The sequence below is a fragment of the Pipistrellus kuhlii genome, unplaced genomic scaffold (assembly GCF_014108245.1).
Source record: "Pipistrellus kuhlii isolate mPipKuh1 unplaced genomic scaffold, mPipKuh1.p scaffold_m20_p_10, whole genome shotgun sequence".
Taxonomy (NCBI): Eukaryota; Metazoa; Chordata; class Mammalia; order Chiroptera; family Vespertilionidae; genus Pipistrellus; species Pipistrellus kuhlii.
In genome coordinates this window covers 28,162,007-28,182,633 of record NW_023425405.1, presented here as the reverse complement: position 1 = coordinate 28,182,633, position 20,627 = coordinate 28,162,007, and the positions used below count along the sequence as shown (strand labels likewise).

General features: G+C 37.4%; 1 protein-coding gene across 1 annotated transcript in view; it reads left to right on the top strand.

The window, feature by feature from the left end:
• Nucleotides 1-20,627, top strand: part of HDAC9 (histone deacetylase 9) — an 817,093-nt gene that overhangs the window by 563,098 nt on the left and 233,368 nt on the right. The window contains exon 14 of the mRNA XM_036429233.2: nt 14,774-14,942. Coding sequence (XP_036285126.2) covers nt 14,774-14,942 — 169 coding nt within the window. The remainder of the gene's footprint in view (nt 1-14,773; nt 14,943-20,627) is intronic.

Here is a 20,627-nt window from a genome sequence, read left to right as displayed (position 1 = left end):
GATAAAGGCACCTTCTAGCTTACCAAATTTTTACTTTATAAAAAAACAAAAACCCACTTCACCTTCCAACTTTTATACATTGATCTACAATTCTTTTCCAATTACAGTTTACATTCAATATTGTTTTTGGATTAGTTTCAGGTATATAGCAGAGTGCTTAGACAATCATATGCTTTACAAAGTAGGAGCCCCAATACTTCCAATACCCACCTGGCACCATACAGAGTTATCACAGTATTATTGACTATATCCCCTATGGTGCACTTTCACATCTGGGTGACTATCTTGTAACTACCAGGTTATCTTCTTAATCCCTTCACCTTTTTCATCCAATTCCCACCCCTCTCCCCTCAGGCAACCATCAATCTATTCTCTGTGTTTATCAGTCTGTTTCTGGTGGGTGGATTTTTTTGTTGGTGTTCATTTATTTTATTTTTTAGATTCCACATATAAGTTAAATCATAAGATATTGGTCTTTCTCTGACTGACTTATTTCACTTGGTGATAATACCTTCTAGGTCCATCCATGCTAATGTAAATGATAAAATTTTTATTCCTTTATAACCTGTAATATTCCATTTGATCTACATTTAAAAATCACAAGCAATAAAAATATTTTAGCATGCACTCATGTATATAATTATGATATAGACATATAAAGATATAAACTATATATTTACAAATTATACCACTATTATCAGTGTATTGTGTTATAAAACATGTATAAATAGACATTAACAAAGTTGAGACAAAAGTGAAATAAATTTTTTGTAAGTAAGAGATAGACACTTTTTGTACTATGATTAAAAAAAAGTTATTTCTAACAAATTTATTGAGATATAATTCACATAAGTTAACTCATTTCAGCATGTAATTCAATGGTTTATAGTTTATTCACACAACTGTATAACCATCAACACAACCAATTTGGAACATTTTCATCCACCCACCCAAGAAAGAAAGAAAGAAAGAAAGAAAGAAAGAAAGAAAGAAAGAAAGAAAGAAAGAAAGAAAGGAAGGAAGGAAGGAAGGAAGGAAGGAAGGAAGGAAGGAAGGAAGGAAGGAAGGAAGGAAGGAAGAAAGAAAGAAAGAAAGAAAGAAAGAAAGAAAGAAAGAAAAAAGAAACTGTGCAGATCAGCAATAATTACCCACTGCCCCTACCCGGACTCTAGGAAAACACTAATATTATTTCTGTCTCCATAAATTAGTCTATCCTGAACATTTTATATAAATGGAATTGTACAGCATGTGGCCTTCTGTGTCTGTCGTCTTTCACTTGATGTTTTCCAGGGCTCAGCCATGCTCCAGTACTTTATTACGTTTTTTCTTTCGAATTCACACCACAGTACTATTAACTATCGTCAACAGGCTGCACATCACACCCTCAGGACTTGTTTATTCTGTAGCTGGAAATCTGCACCACTGAGCGCCTGTATTCATTTTGCGCCCCACCCTCCCCATCCTTAGCCTAATCTCTGCCTGCCCTGGGGTCCTGGCGGAGAACCCTGAGCAGTGGCTGCAGTTCCCATTCCTGCCTCTGGGTGGGGCTGGAGGCAGCCTGGCGCCCAGGCTGGGCCGGGAAATTGCCTGGAGCACCTGCACCTGGACCAGAAGCTACAGGTGCCCCTTTAACCAGCAGAGACCCCGCCTGTGGGGGCGGGTGCTGATCTCTCTGAGGCCCACCTTGCAGGGGAAGCAGTGCCTGGGGAGGCAGGCTTTTACAGTATCACATCAGCTAAAGAGAAAGAAGGACAAACTTCAAGAAAGAGACCAACCAGCCAAGGGCGTACACCAGGCCTGGAAGTGAGAACAGCCTCCAGGCGGCCTAGGCTCCTCCTAACACTAGGGAGCGAAGGCCAGGCCGAGCTCCTCTGTGTTTTGCAAGGAGCTGCCCAACGTCCCAGATGGCATGACCGGATGGCAGCATTTTGCCAGAACTGGGCCCCAGGAGGTGAGGACAGGGCTGGCGCTGAAGGCCGGTTCGCCTTTCCCCCACGCGCAGCAGCACCATGTTCGGGAAGAAACCTGCTCCTGTCCGAACCCCTGGAGAACGGGGTAGGCACCCCTATTGCTTCCAAGGGGGGGCGCTGGCGAGAGAGGGGGGTGCTGGGTGAGGCCTGTGGGCATCCCCGCGCGGGCCCGCCTGGGGTCCCTCATGCTGCTGGGGCCAGGCAGAGGCCATCATAAGGCCGCTCCTGCAGCCACACACACAGCCTGTGATGGAGACCCGCCGCCCTGGCGGGAAGGGGCTGCAGCTCAGCGGTCCCAGGGCCAGGGCTGCACCGGTGCCCGCTGGCCCCAGGCTGGCCTGCGGGTGGCTCGGGAAGCTGGGCCTCCAGGTGCGCACCCTCGGCGCCTCCACGTGCTCCTGGGCCTCTCCCTCGGAGCCGCCTCCCCCGGCCTGTCCGGCTGGAATGGCTCCTGTTTCATCCCCAGGCCAGAGGCCTCTGCGGCCTTCCTCCCCGGTGTGGTAGACTACCCCTTGTGCTCCTCTCTTTGGAATGCCTAAAAGCCTCGCTGCAGTTTGCATTCCTCTGGGACAGTGGTCGGCAAACTCATCAGTCCACAGAGCCAAATGTCAACAGCACAACGATTGACATTTCCTTGGAGAGCCACATTTTTTTTAAACGTAAACTTCTTCTAACGCCACTTCTTCAACATAGACTCGCCCAGGCCCTGGTATTTTGTGGAAGAGCCACACTCAAGGGGCCAAAGAGCCGCATGTGGCTCGCGAGCCGCAGTTTGCCCACCACGGCTCTGGGAAGGGTGGTGCAAGCCAGTTGGTAGCACTGCCGGTGGCCTTTCCGGGCCTGGGAGGGAGGTCGCCTGGGGAGGCCTGTGCCCCTGGCTTTGGAGCCACCCCCTTGGGTGATATTGAGAACGGGGTGTTCCCAGCACCGCGCAGCAGATGTCTCCCTCCTTCTGGCCTCTCTCCGGTTCTGATATTTCTGGGAGATGGGAGACTCCACCCTCACCCTGCCCACCTCACACCACAGACACTGGGGCAGCTAGATTTCCCTTAAAACCTGCAGTCCCCACGCTGTGAGGATGGCCCTCAGCCCCATAGGTCCAGGGGGGGTCACTGTCAGGGTCTGGGGGGCCTGCCTGGGACCTGCAGCTCTGTGCTTCTTGGCCTCAGGCCTGCAGGGCGCTGTGCACGCTGCCCATGTGGGCTGCCCATAGGTAGGCCCGAGGCTCAGACACATCTCAGTCCATTTGATTCTGGAAGCTTCTGCCTGTGCCCCACCTTTCTCCCCCCCCCCCCCCTCCCATCACCCATAACCTCATTAACCAAGTTCTCCTGCACCTAAGATATGCCATTCTTCTTTTTAACTCACAGCTCTGTTATACATTAAATGTTCGGCTTCATCAGCCTTTCTCTATGGTGCCCTGTGAGGACTGCTGGCAGCTTAGCATTGTTTGCTCTGTGATCTTGACCTAATAGATAGGTTTGTGGGTTTTTTTAATTTAAAGATATTAAGGCTGGATTCACTAAAATTTATTCTGAGAGAATACTTAGACTTTTGTCTTTTTTTAGGTATCTGTGTTTTATCAGATTACAATTGAATGCCTGCTTCATCTGGAAATAGCATATAAGAGTGTGTATTTATGAATGAGCAAAACAAAACAAAAACTTTTTTAAAGTTGGGTAGTATTAATAGATGAGTATATCATATTTTATTTATTTTTCAGTTGACAGTTGATAGACATTTGGGTTGTTTCTACTTTGGACTATTAGGAAATAGTGTTTCTATGGACATTCATGTTTATGTTTTTGTGAGACATATATTTTCATTTCTTAGTTATATACATAGTTTTGAATTTGGCTATGTTTTTTGGTAGCTCTACGTTGAACTTTTTGTCCCAGGCTCTAGGTTTGAGAGTGAGAGTATAGCAATGTAGTCAGGTTCTTCTTCACAGGTAGCTGGCATCTCCTAGTCTCTCTTGGTCCAAGTCTGCATTAATATGGATGCTTGTTTATTATCACTGCACACCTACCACTTACCATATTTAACCACTTAAAATTGATACTGTAATAAAATATAATATTTCAAACTTTTAAGACAGAATTGAAATGTATGTTTATTAGGCAATTTGTAAAAAACAGGTCAGCCAAAATAAGAAAATATTAATCAAACATGTCAGTATTTAGAAATAACTGCTGCTAAATATTTTTGTTTCTTTAGATATCTTCTTAAAGTTTGCACATTTGAATCTTTTTCTTCTGTTCTAAATCCTCATTTTAAGTTCTTAGTTTTTATGTCCTTCCGCACTAATTTCTCAGTCTCTTTAGTATCATTCTTTTCTCCTTTAAATGTATTTAATGATAATACCTTGAAATTCTAGAGACAAAGTATACTTAATCGTGTTATTATATTATCAGTGAAAGTTGGTACAAATTAATGGATATCTTATGACTATCCATTATACTAGTATTCATGTACGTATTTAAAAAAATATATATTTTCATACTTTATTTTCTCATCTATTTTTACATTTCTAGATTTCTTTATTCTCTCTCACTTATTTTTTCTTTTTTTTATTTTCTAATTAATCTTTGTTCCTTCTCCTCAAAAATGTACTTTTCAATAAAAACCATTTGTAGGCCATAATAATATCAACATTTTGTATGTGCCAATGTATTATATATTTTAAAATATATTAATATACAGAAAAAGTAATAAAGATTATAACAATTAACATCCATAACATCTAGCTTGAGATATAACACAGAATAAATACAATTGATATTTCCTATATATTTCTCTCCTATTTCATCTTGCTCCATTCCATCTCTTCTGAATTTACTTTTTATTTTTTTCATGTATTTCTTCATATTTTTATATTAGCATATTTATTTAAACAACATGATATTCACTTGCACATTTAAAAAATATATATTTTATTGATTTTTTACAGAGAGGAAGGGAGAAGGATAGAGAGCTAGAAACATCGATGAGAGAGCAACATCGACCAGCTGCCTCTTGCACATCCTGGATGTGCCCACAACCAATGTCCATGCCCCTGACCTGAATCAAACCTGGGACCTTTCAGTCCACAGACTGACGCTCTATCCACTGAGCCAAATTGTATATGTTATATGAATGTATATAAATAATTACCTTTATATACATTCTCTTGGTTGTTTTTTTTCACTCACCATTTTTACTGTAGATTTACTATCCATACATGTTTACTAAATGTGAGCTGGCTGTTCTTTAAAGTGAATATAAAAATTTAGTCTCCTATAAGTACTCTTTGAGATTCTTTTGCCCTAAATTTTCACTAATACTTGGTATTTATAAGACCTTTAATATTCTGCTCAGCCTGATTAGTATAAAATAGTATTTCATATTGATTTTAATTTGTATTTTATTGATTAACAGTGAAGTTTCTATTTATATGTTTGTTGGATTATTAAAATTTCTGTGAATTTTTTGTACATTTTGTTCATTTCTCTGGTCCCATTTATTTTTAGAATTTGTATTGTAGACATTAAACATTGCTTTATGTCATGTTTGGCAAACATTTATCCCTATTTTTCTGGCTTATGATTTTAAAAAGTATTTGAATTCCTTCCTAAAGTTTAGAATGATATTCCTCACATTTTTCCTAAAAATTTAAAAACTGTGCATTTTACACTTCAGTTTTTAATCCAGTTTCAATTGTTTTTCACATGTGATATTAGGTACCCTGTTTCCCAGAAAATAAGACAGTGTCTTATATTAATTTTTGCTCCCAAAGGTGCGCTAGGTCATCTTATTTTCAGGGAATGTCTTATTTTTCCATGAAGAAGAATACAGTACACATTTATTGTTAAATGAAAATAAAGGAAATTTATTACCTGTATACAGTATGGTAGTATGGTAGTTGTCAACACAAATCAGACAAACTGTGAATCCTACAGTATCAATAATTTACTCATTTATTCAATAACAATCATGTCATCATCTTCTGGAACATCATCATAACAATCCAATTCCTGAATTTCCTGGTGAATTTCTTGTGACTCCATTTCTTTCAGAATCAGTGGACCAAATCTCTCATGGGTAGGGGGGGCCTTATTTTCGAGGGATGCCTTATATTTCACTCTGAAGGTAACCTGTAAGTAGGTCTTATTTTCGGAGGATGTCTTATTTTCGGGGAAACATGGTAGGTGTCTAAACTCACTGTTCCCCTTACAGATAATCATTGACCTACCTCATTGATTGACATTCCTTGTTTATATTCTACTCTGTAGCTCATCTCTGTTATATATTAAGTTTCTATATATTCAATCTGTTCGGGGCTCTCTATTCCATTAGTCTACCTATAATAATAATAAAAGAGTAATATACTAATTAGATCAGACAGCCGAACAACCTTCCAGATGTCATTCCAGATATACTCCAGAAGAAGCTGTGGTGAGGGCTGAGACAGAGGCGGTTAGGAGCGATCCAGCAGGCAGGCAAGTGGTTAGAGGTGCTCAGGCAGGCAGGCAGAGTGGTTAGGGATGATCAGGCAGGCAGGCAGGCAGAAGAGCTGTTAGGGGCTATCAGGCAGGCAGAGTGGTTAGGAGCCAGCAGTCCAGGCTTGCGAGAGGGTGCAGGAGTGGCTGATGGACACCCCTCCCCCCCTGCATTAATTTTGTGCAACGGGCCTCTAGTTTTGTATAATACCCTGTGGTTTTAAATTATTTAACTTTTAGTATGTATAGATATCTGGTTGGACCTTAGCCTTTATTTTCAAAATTCTTTTGGCTATTCTCTCCTTTCCTTTCCTATACAAAATGTAGAATCAACTGATAATTTCCAGAAATATAGTTTAATTTGTAAAGAACTATTATGCTTATGATATTGATTCTATTGCAAAATTTATGTATCTTTTCATCCACTTACTTTACATTTCTGACTATAATGAGGTGAGGGTACATGATCTATATGATATTAATTCCTATTTTTCAAATATATATATATACACATATATATACATACATATATATATATATATATATATATATATATATATATATATATATATAATTTTAACCATTTAACTGTATAGTTCAGGGGCATTAAGTATGTTCACATTATGTGACCACCACCAGTGTTCATCTTCAGAAATTTTTCATCTTTCCAAATTAAAACTCTGTACCTATTCAACAGTAACCCCCATTTGTCACTCTCAGCCCTTGACGGCCACCACCCTACATTCTGTCTCTGAACTTAAGTACTCCAAGTATGTCCTATAAGTGGAATCACAGTATTTGTTCTTTGTGACTGGCTTATTTGACTTAGCATAATGCCTTCAAGATTCATCCATGTTGTAGAACATATTACAATAGAATTTCCTTCTTTTTTAAACTAAATAATATTCCATTGTGAATATTAATTTCTTAAGTTTGCTGACACTTGCTTCATTGTTTTGGTCAATTTCTAAATCAATTCATGTGTGCTTGAAAGAATAAATGTTTATCAGTAGCAAATTCCAGTATATCTCAAATCTAGTGAATTGTGTTATTTAAATGACCTGTAATCTCAATTGTTTTGTTTTAACCCCATATCATGATGTGGATTTTTTAGCTTTCCTTTAGAGTTCCTTTAATTTTTGCTTTTTACCTTCTGAGTCTATGTTATTAGGTTTAGGGGAAAAAATGGTTAATTGAGTTTTTGTGCTACTTATTTTATATGTACCCTTATATGGTCTCTAATATTTTTCAACTGAAATTTATTTTGTCTGTTTTACTATGCCTGCACAAGACTTTTGCTTTTTTTTGTTTTGTTTTGTTTTCTTTTTGTTAGTATTTTTCTGATGTCTTCGTAGATCCTTTTAATTTATTCTTGCTCTGCCAAAGAAAATTTCATTTTCCTGTCTCCATCTTTTAACTAAGTACATTCATATCAACTGTGTTTAGTGATAAGTGGGGATTTGTTTCTAGTATCATATTTGTGGATTATATTCAGCTTTTGAAGAAAATGCTTTATTTTTTTCTCCATTTATTTATAGATTGCTTATTGGTTTTGCTTCTCTTTCAAAATCTTTTGTCTACTTGAAAGTTATGCATATTACTTATATTTATTTAATTGTTACTTTTAAATGGTTAACATGTTTAACTTTAAAAGTCTAAAATTAACCAATACTGATTGCTACACCCATCCTGAATAATACAAAGATTTTAGAGCATGTAAACTCCCACTAGCCCTTGGCATCTTAGACGATGACCTTAGGCATAATTATGATTCTAGTTTTTTATAAAAGCAAGAATTCTGAAATTCAAAACACTGCAGACCAGAAAGAAAAACCAGTTTGCTCAGAACTCCAAATAAGGAGGAAAGTATACTTTAAAGAAGTGGCTTTAGAAATAGAATTTTATTTCTTCCTAATTATTTTTCATGATCTTTTTTCTTTTACTTTGAGCTCGTGTCCTTTATTAAACTACTTCGAATAATTCAGATTACTTCAAAGATTAAACACTGTAATTGGTGATTTCTGTACTTGATCTTGCAGACATTGCATGATGATATTGATTATAGGACACAATGAGTATCCACCCACAAGTCTGGAAGCATGTGCAACCATCTAGAACAAAGCGAAAACCCAGAGGCCATAAAATAGGTCCCTAAGCAGTGGCAACAAGAAAGCAAAACAAATCCAAACAGAAACAAAACCAAAATGACTGCGATTATAAAAAATAAAATAAATTTTAAAAGAACCTTGAAGTCTCCTTAGCCCAGGGGCTCGATGACCTCATAATTGCCATTAGTAAGTCACCCGCAATAAATAGTTTACTCTAATCAAGAACATTGGGTTCATCATATAGAGAGAACTTCAACACATATTCCTATTCATTTCCCAAGTAGATGGCAATGCTTAAGCACCATTATTTAGGGAGAGTTTGGGCCCCAATGACACTGATGTCTTACTAGGCTTCTTGAAGTATTTACAAAATAGGTGCATAGTAACTTTTGGGAAAGCTGCATTTTTTATCAGGGGGTGGAGACAGGTTATGTTCAGGCACGGAGGTGTTAGATCACTTCATGTAACAAAAGATTGTCTTATGCATCTCAATATATTTGAGAGATTTACCTGAATCAGTCTGGCAAAGTAACCTATCAAAACAAAATTCCCAATTAAGTCATCCTCCCAAAAGGAAAGACTAATGTATGCATAAGGAACAGACTCAATATTGCATATTTAAAAGACAGTTTCATAAAAAATGATTTTTGAAGGAGTGGATGTTATTCATTTAATGGGAAAACACATTTCCTGTGGCACTCAAATACGCCTAATTTTTTTTTAAATAACAATAGATTCTGAACTGATGGACATTTTATTTTTCTGACAATGCAAGAGAGAAACATCTGCTTTCATATTTGCTAGAAGTATGGAAAATAAGCATGGATAATATTATTTAATTAAAATTGCTAATAGAAAAAAAAGGTTTAGTGAAACATTTTTAATCAGTTCCAGCTACAGTTGAAAAATATCGCAATTTTAAACCTCAAGAAGAATACTTTTTTATTGGTGAGGAGTAATATTTATCAGAAATAAAAGTGGCCTACCATTTTATGATACTTTGATAACTATCATTCACCATGATAATGTGTGCCTTACTGGATTGTCACATTTCGCCCTTTACATTAAAAGGCATACTTAATTTGTGACAACATATGCTCATAGTTAACTCTTTTGAAAGTGAATAAACCCTTCTTTCTTTTATAATTTTATTTTTCTGGCAGAAGGTTAAAAAATATTTGATCCATGCCAACTCTATGGTCCAAAGATTATGAATCTGTCCTAATGAAGTGTTTGAAAATTTCAACTGTTTATTTAAAGCAACATTTACCATTTTTCTGAATTAAAGTTTTAATGTAGGGGAAATGCAGAAAATTTAGAAACTGCATAAAAGGGCAAAGGAAAAGCAATCCTCAAATCACTCATTTCATTATTGCTTGGCTCTAATTCTAAATCATTTCAAGGTATTGTCGTCCTTGTGTTTTTTTGTTTTTTGTTTTTTGTTTTTGTCAGGTATCTATTTTATATTTTTCATTAACCCTTCCTTGGTTCTCTTATGTTGTGATTGCTTATAATGTGCTTTATTGGTTTATCTTATTTTTCAGTGAGATTTTAAGGATGACCACATATCCTCCTTTCTAGTCATTATTTTCTTCTTTGTAGATTAACAGCTGCTATGTGTGAATCACTGCATAGAAATATATGAGTCAATGGGCAAAGCTCATACCCTTATGAAACTTACTAGGGATAAAATGCTTGATTTGGGGTAGCAGCACACAAGATTAGGTGCCATGCTTAATTCCTTTCTCCATATGTACAGCACAAAATGGGATCTATTTCCTTCCACATACACAATAGATGCTGGATGAACACATACGTGATGAATAAATAGTGATTATTGGATAAGTAGTTATCAGTCTTTTACCTGCACTATCATATTCTTTTTTTAAAATATTTTTTAATATTTTTTATTGATTTTTTACAGAGAAGAAGAGAGAGACAGAGAGTTAGAAACATCGAAGAGAGAGAGACATCGACCAGCTGCCTCTTGCACACCCCCCACCAGGGATGTGCCACAACCAAGGTACATGCCCTTGATTGGAATCGAACCCGGGACCTTTCAGTCTGCAGGCTGACGCTCTATCCACTGAGCCAAGCTAGTTTTGGCCACTGTCATATTCTTAATAGTAAAGATTGGATAAATAAGTTTTGCTTGCTTCATTGCGAAGTTGTATAGTAAAATATAACATTTGTATCTGCTTAATAATTAGCAAACTGTTGTTCCATTATCTCAAAGGCTTCCAACGAAGCCCAAGTAAAAGAACAAATATGCACTATTAAAAGAAAAGGACTATATTGATGTTATTTATAAGGAGTTCTTACAGTGTTGAGCAGCCATCCTATGTAATAAAAGGCTAATATGCAAATTGACAAAATGGTAGACCAACCAGTTTCTATGATGGGCACTGACCACCAGGGGGCAGACACTTAATGCAGGAGCTGCAGCCTGGTGGTCAACACACTCCCACAGGGGGGTGCTGCTCAGCCATAAGCCAGGATCACAGCAGGCAAGCACAGTGGTGGTGGCATGAGCCTCTCCCACTTTCCAGGCAGTTGGACATCCCCTGAGGGCGCAGGCCAGGCTGAGGGACCCCCATTCCCCGAGTGCACGAATTTTGTGCAATGGGTCTCTAGTGGAGAGATAAAGACATTTAATAACCCCAGGTATCCAAAACATGGTTATGTTATTGGGAAAAAAACAACAACCATGGCCTTTAATTTTCAAATATCTGTTGAATATTTTAAATGCACAGATAATTAATTAGCTTCAAGAAAACATAATAAAAAATATAGAATGCAGCAGAAAATAAGCTCACAGATGAGTTAGATAGAATCTCTGGTTGAAAAAGCTTTCAATATTATACATGAAAAGCTAATTTCTCACAATACATTTGTAAAATGTATCTAGTGCTTCACTCCACTCATCATCTGGCTAATTAAATTTCTTCTTCACATCTCAAATTGAACATCACTTTCTTAGAAGTCACCTACTCTTACACCAGGTTTTTTCCTATCAGGTTCTTCTTTATGCTTTTCTTATGGCATTCTGCATTTTTCTTATGCAACACCCATATTCATAATCACATTATATTTGTAAATATTTAGCATCTGTCTTTTCACTATAGACAGTAAGCATAGAAAAGGCTCAACATGCCAACAGCGTGTCTGGTACAGAGTATGACCAATGAGTAGTTACTGCATGTAATAGGTCTTATATAGAAAAGACGATGACAGGGAAAGGGATTGAGAAAAAGCAAAATGTGATGGGAATTTAATGGAAAGTGAAAACAGATTTAACGTGGGACCTCATAAAGGGCTCTATGTAAAATTTGAAGTGGACCTTGGAGGATGTGTGTGAATGCCACCGGTGAGGCTCCATGGACAAGCCTCCAGGGGAGGGACAGATAAGAGAGATGGATGGGAGCAATAATGAGCAGGGCCAACATAACCATTAGGTACAATAAACACTGTGCCAGAGCCCATAATTCCCCACCCCTGTTTTTAATCCTCACCCAATGATATTTTTTATTGATTTTTAGAGAGAATAGAAGAGAGAGGGAAAGAGAGAAAGAAATATTGATGTGAGAGAAATCCATCGATTGGTTGCCTCCAGAGTATGGCCCAGACCAGAGAGGTGCCTGCAACCAAGGTTCATGCCCTTGATCAGAATCAAATCCAGAACTCTTCAGTCTGCAGGCTGAAGCTCTATCCACTGAGCCAAACAGGCTAGGGCCCCATAATACTTTAAGGGGCCCACTACACGTTATAAATTCTAATTTTTGATTAAAAAAATGAACATTTTAATAATGAACTCAGTGTATGCCAAAGTAAGCATAAAAATATAATTTTTCTATTTTATTTTTTTAATAGAGGAAGGATCCAAAAAAATAAAGGTGCCCGGGGCCCATGAAAGTCTTAATGCAGATGAGTTTGTCACGTGGTGCATGGTATTTTGGCCAGAACGAAGAAAAGGAATAGATCTAAAGCTGCAGATGCAATTTGGTGTCAGGGCAAGGAGAGAACAAATGACAGGCTGGGGAGGTTCTTCAAACTTTGATTTACCTTCAGGAAATTTTGTGTTACCTTTTTCTCACAGGAGGACTCTAGGAAGAGAATTCTTGCAGGAAGGAAGAGGTTGGATTGGTTGTAGTAGTAGAGTGACTAATTAAGAGCCTGTTTGCCTTTGTTCAGATGAGGGTTAAAGTAGGAAGAGACAGAGAGATGGATATTACTATCATTCAGGTATCTATTTACCCATGCATTTTAGATCATATACAGAAAAGCTTCCTTTTCCCAAAAGAAAACTCTCAAAGTTCTAATTACATATTTGCATTCCCTCTCCTTAAAGATCCATGAGAGGAGGGACATTCATTGTGGAGATGTTCAAGATAATCAAGAGAGTTAGACTCTTGTAAAAGTGTTGAACTGTTATAACTAAAAGTAGATCTTGGCTAAGACATCCTAACCTCAAAGCAAATGCCCAAAGCCTCAGCATGTGACAAGCGCCTTCCAATGATTGATGGTTCAGTTATCTCCAGATCAAAACAGAAGTTAACAATATATACATTAATTATAAGCTATTATAAAGTTAATTTTAAATGATTCTTTTAAAAAATATATTTTATTGATTTTTTACAGAGAGGAAGAGAAAGGGATAGAGAGTTAGAAACATCGATGAGAGAGAATCATCAACCAGCTACCTCTTGCACACACCCTACTGGGGATGTGCCCGCAACCAAGGTACATGCCCTTGACCAGAATCGAACCCGGGGACCTTTCAGTTCGCAGGCCGACGCTCTAGCCACTGAGCCAAACCAGTTTCGGCTTCTTAATATATTAAATGATTCTTAATATATAAAATGATTCTTAATATATTTCTAAATTGGAACATCTCTGCCTACCTATGGTCTATAACTAAATATATGTTTATAATCATAACTCTTGTTTATATGTAGTATTAACTCCTATATGGAGAAATGTATAATTACATTAAACCAGATGATATGAATTGTGTTTTATATATGTTAGCATTCTCAGCAATTTATACACTTAGGATGTACCAAGTTGGATTCAACGTAAACTAGAAATACAGGATGTGTATGACTATAATGGCATAGAGTGGGTGGTAGGGGAACACCGAGCATAACAGGAAGTTTAAAGTAAGGCCTCCTTAGGGACAGGTGATGTTTGCATCAAGTCTTGAAAAAGTAAATACTAGCCAAGTAGATCAAAGCAGAAGGGCATGCATGTACATTTTTTAAATTATAGGAACTTGACTCTTATTTAAAAGACTGTTAATCTTTCAGAATATCAGTTTCTTTACCCAGATGTTCAGGGTTTTTTTTTTTATGTTAAAAATAAAAGAAACATAAAAAGGAACTCAAACGTTATGCTGGTGAAAAGAGGAAATAGTCACTGATAGTTAATAGTTATCTGTGTTTTAGAGATTTTCTTTTTTGGAGACAGAGGGACAGACTAAATGAATCTTCCAGATTCTGGTTCTTTAATTTGATAACTTGAGAAGTTTGAAAATGATTTAACATGGTTAAATCACTGAGATTATATTTAATACTCTCTAAACAAAACTATTTTTATATTATTGAGATTATATCAGACAACCTACAAAAAATTTATCATCACCCTGTATCATGATAAGAAGAGTGAAAGGTGTCAAAATTGAGCCCTTTGACTGGTAAATTTTAGCATCTAGTAGACTTCACTAACAATATTACTGACATTGATCAAGACAGAATTTCCAGAATCAAGCTCATTGGCAGTTGGAAAGCAGCTGAATTGTTCTCTCACTTGGTGTTGCAACAATTCTGGGGCTGCATTTAAGACGTTGGTATCAAAATAGGAAATGAGTCCAAGTCGACGTTCCTCTTGTTCTTCTGGAGGGTAAAGGTCTGCTTCTTTCAATCAGTTCCAACTGACAGGCCTCCTGCCATCACCTCCTCCTTAGCCAAGCAGGCAGGCCCTGGCTGTCAGTGTGAAAACATCTGTTGAATGGATTTATTGACTAGACCTTGGTTTTTTTTTCTGTTTTTTTTTTTTTCCCCCCCTCTCTCCCTTTCTCTGTGTTATTTTTCTCTTTTGCCTTCACACCGTTTATTATGTTGCTGACCTGATGAACTTAATTTGTTGACATGCCGCTCTCAGTGTCGCCCTCAATGCTGAGCTCACGTTTCTTTCTACTGTGCTTTTTCCTTGGCAGCAGCCCTTCCTGGAACCCCAGCACGCACGTGCGCGCCAAGCTCCGCTGGCTGTGGTTGGCATGGATGGATTAGAGAAACATCCTCTTGTCTCCAGGACTCTCTCCTCCCCTGCTGCCTCCATGTTACCCCACCCAGCCGTGCACCGCCCGCTCCAGCCTGGCTCTGCAACTGGTAGGAATCCCCAAAGACTCTCCCTAATAGGCAGGCTAAATGTACCGTTCTTGTAGGATTAACCGATTTAAATGCTCTGAATAACTCCAACAGCAGAACGCTCCATTTTAACCCAAAGCAACCTACGTTTTATGAGGTTATATTGGCTGCAAGACAAACAGCACATCTGATAAATCTTGGGCTTAGTATTAATAGCCTCATAAATTGTTATCATTCAAGGGCCTGGAAAACACATCAACAGGTGCATGGGTCCCTTTTGGAAACAAAAATCCCTACAACTTTTTTTTTTTTTTTTTTTTTTTAAGCCTTGTTCCACAATCTCTTCCCACTAGCAGTGCTGGCCACTAGGAAATTTATGATGCTCAGTTACATTGGAATCTGAAAGTGTCCCTCTCTCGGTTGTTTTTCTTGTTCTTTTGTTTCACTGTCTTCTTCTGACTTCCCATGCAAGTGCCTCATGGAAGACAAAGGTGCCAAGCAAACCAAACTTAATTCCATATAATTAGTTCCACTTCCATTTTTTATGGCACCGCCGGTTGGGCTGTTCAACCAACCTATTCCTTTGCCCACAGCTGTGTTTAATATTTCAGCATCTGGCTACAGAGGAAAACAAACCAGATAATCCCAATGTCAGAGGAAGGTCAAGTCTAGAACACAAAGAGAAAAAGGGGTGCTGTTCCCTCTAAAAAGGAACTATCCCTTTCTATTCCTTTGACCCTGTTCTTGCTCCAGATTCCCAAACTGCCTGTTCTAGTGAAAGCTATTGTGGCCTAAGGGATTCATAATTTAGATGCTGCTCAGGGAGAATTCATAGGGGCTCATAGGTTATCTGACTTATGTTTTAATCAATTTGGAGGATTCAGAGTTCCTTTGTGTGGCTTTTGTGACCTCAGGCACCCCTTTGTGCTTAGAAAAGATAAAATACCTTTTATGAAATGACATTCCAAAGCCTCGGTATCATTTAAAAAAAAAATTAAAAATCAATGAATGAAAACGGCAAGTTATTTAACTTTGTCAGATATCCTGACAAAATATGTACGAGAGCTACTTTTCATAATGTTTTGCCACAAGCCAACATTTTATACCCAGAGCTGCAGGCCGGGCATATTTGGATATATTTCTTTTACCACATTAGCCACTGCCTCCGATCCCTTTATTTCTTGGAGCAGAACAGTCCTGTCCCAGTCTCCCAGACGACCCAGGGCTGCAGCCCAGTGCGAGCGGAAGCCGCTTGGATCACTCATGCCTGGTTCTACCCCTGGTTTTTGTTCAAAGCCAAATATATGTTGCAGAGGAATGCTTTTGAGCATGGTCTTTAAGAATTACTTACTTCTCAATTCTTTTTCCTAAAAGTGGTTATTATTCAGCCTTAAGCTTACCGAGAACACAGAGTCAAAACCAGCCTATCATCATGCCAATTCCATTCACTCCAAACAATCTCCTTATTTTATACGTGAGCTTAACTGTATATTTTTGTGGCACTATTCCCACGTAGGCTGCTGTCTACTATCACAAGTCCCACTGATAGATTTTTTTCTCTTGGCTAAGAAGAGCAGCCCTTTTCTGATATGCTTTGGTTCCCTTTACTTGTCTCTTCGATATGAGTGAAGCAAAATCTCTCAATATGAGAATAATCCTAGAAGTCTGAGAAAACAGTGTTGCCAAATGGACACGTCTGTAGGCCTTAGAACAATCCTGGTGAAAGAGTGTATTGCAAATCTTATAATATACCTGACATAAGCAGAACTTAATCATTCAGCCTAAATACTGGTCATTTCAGGTGATTATTCTATTTTTCTTAATGTCAGCTTCCTAGCATTTATCAGAGTTTATATTCTAAACACAAGCAGGGAGATGAACTTAAGATTATTTTAATATTTAATGGACTTGAGAAGGCATATTTCTGGGCTAAGTAAGAACTTTCATAAATTTATGTTTTAAAAACACTGGAATTTATACTTAACAGGCATTCAATAAATTTTAGTTGAATCAGCAAATGATTTGTATAGCAAATATATCACATAGATATAGTCATAAACACACGACTAGGTCAAATCTAAAAACTGTGAAAGTAAAATTTATTTGAATTTATTGTTCTGGTTAAAGAATAGTTAAGTGATTTCAATGTTATATAATTTAATAGAGACAACCCTGCTTATTATCTTGATTGACCTTAAAAATGTCGCATTCTAACACTTGAATTTTTAAAATAAAAAGGCTCAATAATTATTTTAAACCATGCAAGCTATATAATTTTTATATCCACTGTATATTAGCCCCTCCACTGTCATAGGGATTAAAAGCATGTATATAATTGGTAACTTTCATTTAGTAGTTTTCCAAATCCAGAGGAAATGAAATGCACAGTTTTCACTCTACTCCTCCACATATTGTTCTGGCTTTAATCCAAACTTAAATTTCCTCTGTAGCCTTCAATACTCTTATAATCCACTTTTCAGTTTCCTGTTCCTAATGATCTTCATTTTGGAGAAGAACTCTTAAGGCTTTCATTTGTATCATGTTTGTAAACAAATATTTTTAAGCATTAAACTCCTTTATTTTGAAACTTTAATATCTATTTGTTGTATATTAAAAAAAATCAAAAGTGACATTCAGGAATGTTTCTTGGGAATACTTAGTGGTTTTATTTTTAGAAGAAAGTGATACAATCTCACACACTAAAGTTGTTCCACTAAAAAATGAGGAAGAGCCCTAACCATTTGGCTTAGTGGATAGAGCATCTGCCTGCAGACTGAAAGGTCCCAGGTTTGATTCCAGTCAAGCGCATGTACCTTGGTTGTGTGCACATTCCCAGTGGGAGGTGTGAAGGAGGCAGCTGATCAATGTTTCTCTCTCATCAATGTTTCTAACTCTCTATCCCTCTCTCTTTCTCTCTGTAAATAGTCAATAAAATATATATATTTTTTAAAGTGAGGAAGAGAAAACAAATGTGTTCAAAGCTATTTGCTTAAATCCATCCTGTAAAAATCTATATTTTTTGATACGATTAAAAAAAGTTGTTAATACTAAACTCACATAATTTTCAAGGCACACCATTGAAGCCTTCACTCTTTATGTGGATTTCTAGCAGCCAATTGCAGTAGCCACACTGGCCCCTTTTTATGAAGAACAAAGCAATGTTCCAAGGGGAAAATAGCTGAGTTCAGTCCATTGTTGAAAGATGAAGTCTCCAGTTCATTTCCTGTGAGGAAGTGACTGGACCAAGAAGCAGAGATGGAGAGGTAGCTTCTACCTGGTGTCCCTCGGGTCCTGGGTGAAGAGATTTCTAGGAGGCACAGGAAGAGCACATCATGCAGCTGCTGTAATGACAATGAAGGGCGTGTGTTGTAGTGTCAGGTTGCCGCATATTAAAGTGGGTTTTATGTTGTATTTGAACCTGCGTAATAATACTCAATTTAGGAGGTGCTCTTTTCATTCTGCTTAAAGCCAAGGCATGGTGGTTTTTATGTGATCTGATAACTAAGGAAAAGGCAGAGTATTCTATCTTACTCATCTCTTCTATTCAAGGATTCCTAGCAGAGATGTGGCTCTCGGCCCTCGATTCACAGCACGGCAGCCAATGATGTCACTGTGCTTGTTCATGCCAAATGGCATTCATTGAAACAAGAATTTAATGGCACGTAAACTTGATTGACTTTATCTTCCCTACCACCCAGTACAATTTAAAGCCTTCTTTACCCCAACACTATGTTACTTTACGTAATCTGTGAGTTAAGTTATTTCTTTGTAATAGTATCTCTTTAGTTAGAGTCTAATGCACAATAGAACCATGGTGCTCCACTAAACCAACTTCTGCGAAAGCTAGTAAGGTACTTTGAATACTTACCTTGTTTAATAAAACTAAAATCCAGAGAAAGCACAAAGTCCAAAATATGTATCAAAATGTTTTGAGGATTTTTTTGTAGAAAATAAATTAATAGGGTTTAAAATGCAGGTAAATACTTTATGTTAAGACTCTTGTGTATTTCCACAGATCCTAATTTTAACTCATCCCATTGATTATGAGAGAGATGGATCCACTGGTTTATGTTGCAAGTGGTAACCCATGGGGCAGAAAGGGTCAGAGAAAAGTAGAATTCCATATGAATCCCAAAGAGAAGAGCAGGATTGCTTCTCACCCTATAAGTCTTTGTTTCTGAAAAGAAAAAAAGGGAAAGAATGGAGATGAAGGATGAGGTTAAACTCTCACCTTGCAGTCTACCTGTTAACACCTCATTGCTACATCATTAAGATGAATAAGTGCAGGTATACGTTTCCAGACTTTATTTATTCCTCCTTAAATTCAAATGTCTTTCTAAGAGCTCCTGGACTTTATGTTATAATCTCCAGATACTTGGCAATAACTTCCAGGTACTGTAACCTGTTTCATAATTTTTGTTGGCAGTGATTTATAGAGAAAATATTAAAAGAGGAGCAGTTACTATTGAGGTGAAGTTAGATATACCAAGAGATGAAATAGTAAAAAAAAAATAATAATAATAATAAGCAACTTAATTATTTGAATCTCTACTATTGAAGTATATGTTTTAAAATGAGGGAGATACTATATTTTTCATTTTTATGTATCACTAATGTATTCTTTACTTTGTGTATTATGAAACTGTGGTTGAAATATGTTAAATCATTTTTGTTAGATAATAGCAACTCATAAATACTTGATACATCTGAATTGTGAAGACACATCCTTTATATCTTTATATTTTGGATTTTTTTTATGATTGCTCGCTTTCCTTTCTGTCTTCTTCTATTTGGACTTTATTTAAAAATATTTATTCACTTCCTTTAGTGCAAAGTGTCACATAGATATAAAGGTGAGCACAATAAATGCCTATTTTAGAGATACTTGCCAATAGGATGATAAGATGTAACATAAAAGGTATTATGCTAAAGAAGGATACAAGACCTCCGGGAATCCAAGGAGATTTACTAGTTAGGCTCATCAAGGAAGGCTTCATCAGAGAGATATCTGACCTAGTTCTTGCATCTATCATTTATAGGATGGGACAAAAGTAGGTTTATAGATATTCCTATGGAAAATAAACACAATAATTAATAAACAAATATGAGTAAACCCTGTGTTTCTCATACTCACTACTTTTGCTCCTTTGTATGTATATTTTTTATTCATGAAAAATACTTTTGAGAACCTGCTATATCCCAAGCATGTTTACAGAAACTAACAGTTCAGAGATTAAACAATACAACTCTAGTCTGTGTTTTCATAGATCATATCATAATTTACAAATTATACACCCATTAGATAGTGTGATAAATGCTCTGAAAACCTAGAAGATGCTGTGAGTGCTATGGTAGGAGACCGAATGTAGAGATCTCAGGGGATGCTTTGTTGAAGAATGACATTAAAACAGCCTTGGAGAATGAATAGGAATTGGCCAAATGAAGGCTGGAAGGAACAATTTTGGCATAGATGGAGCAGCATGTATGAAGAATGCAAGGCTGGTATGATTATGATCCTTTTGTGAAATGGAAGGTAGGCCTTTGTGGGAGAAGAGATCAGGATAGGGAGGTGTGTGCATGAAGCTGGAAAAAGGGGAGGGGCCTATCTATAGACTGACCTTGAGAAAAGGTAATCCCATCAGCTATTGTGTGGCAGATGGAATAGAGTGAAAGTCAGGTAACCTATTACAGGGCTATCTCAGGAGT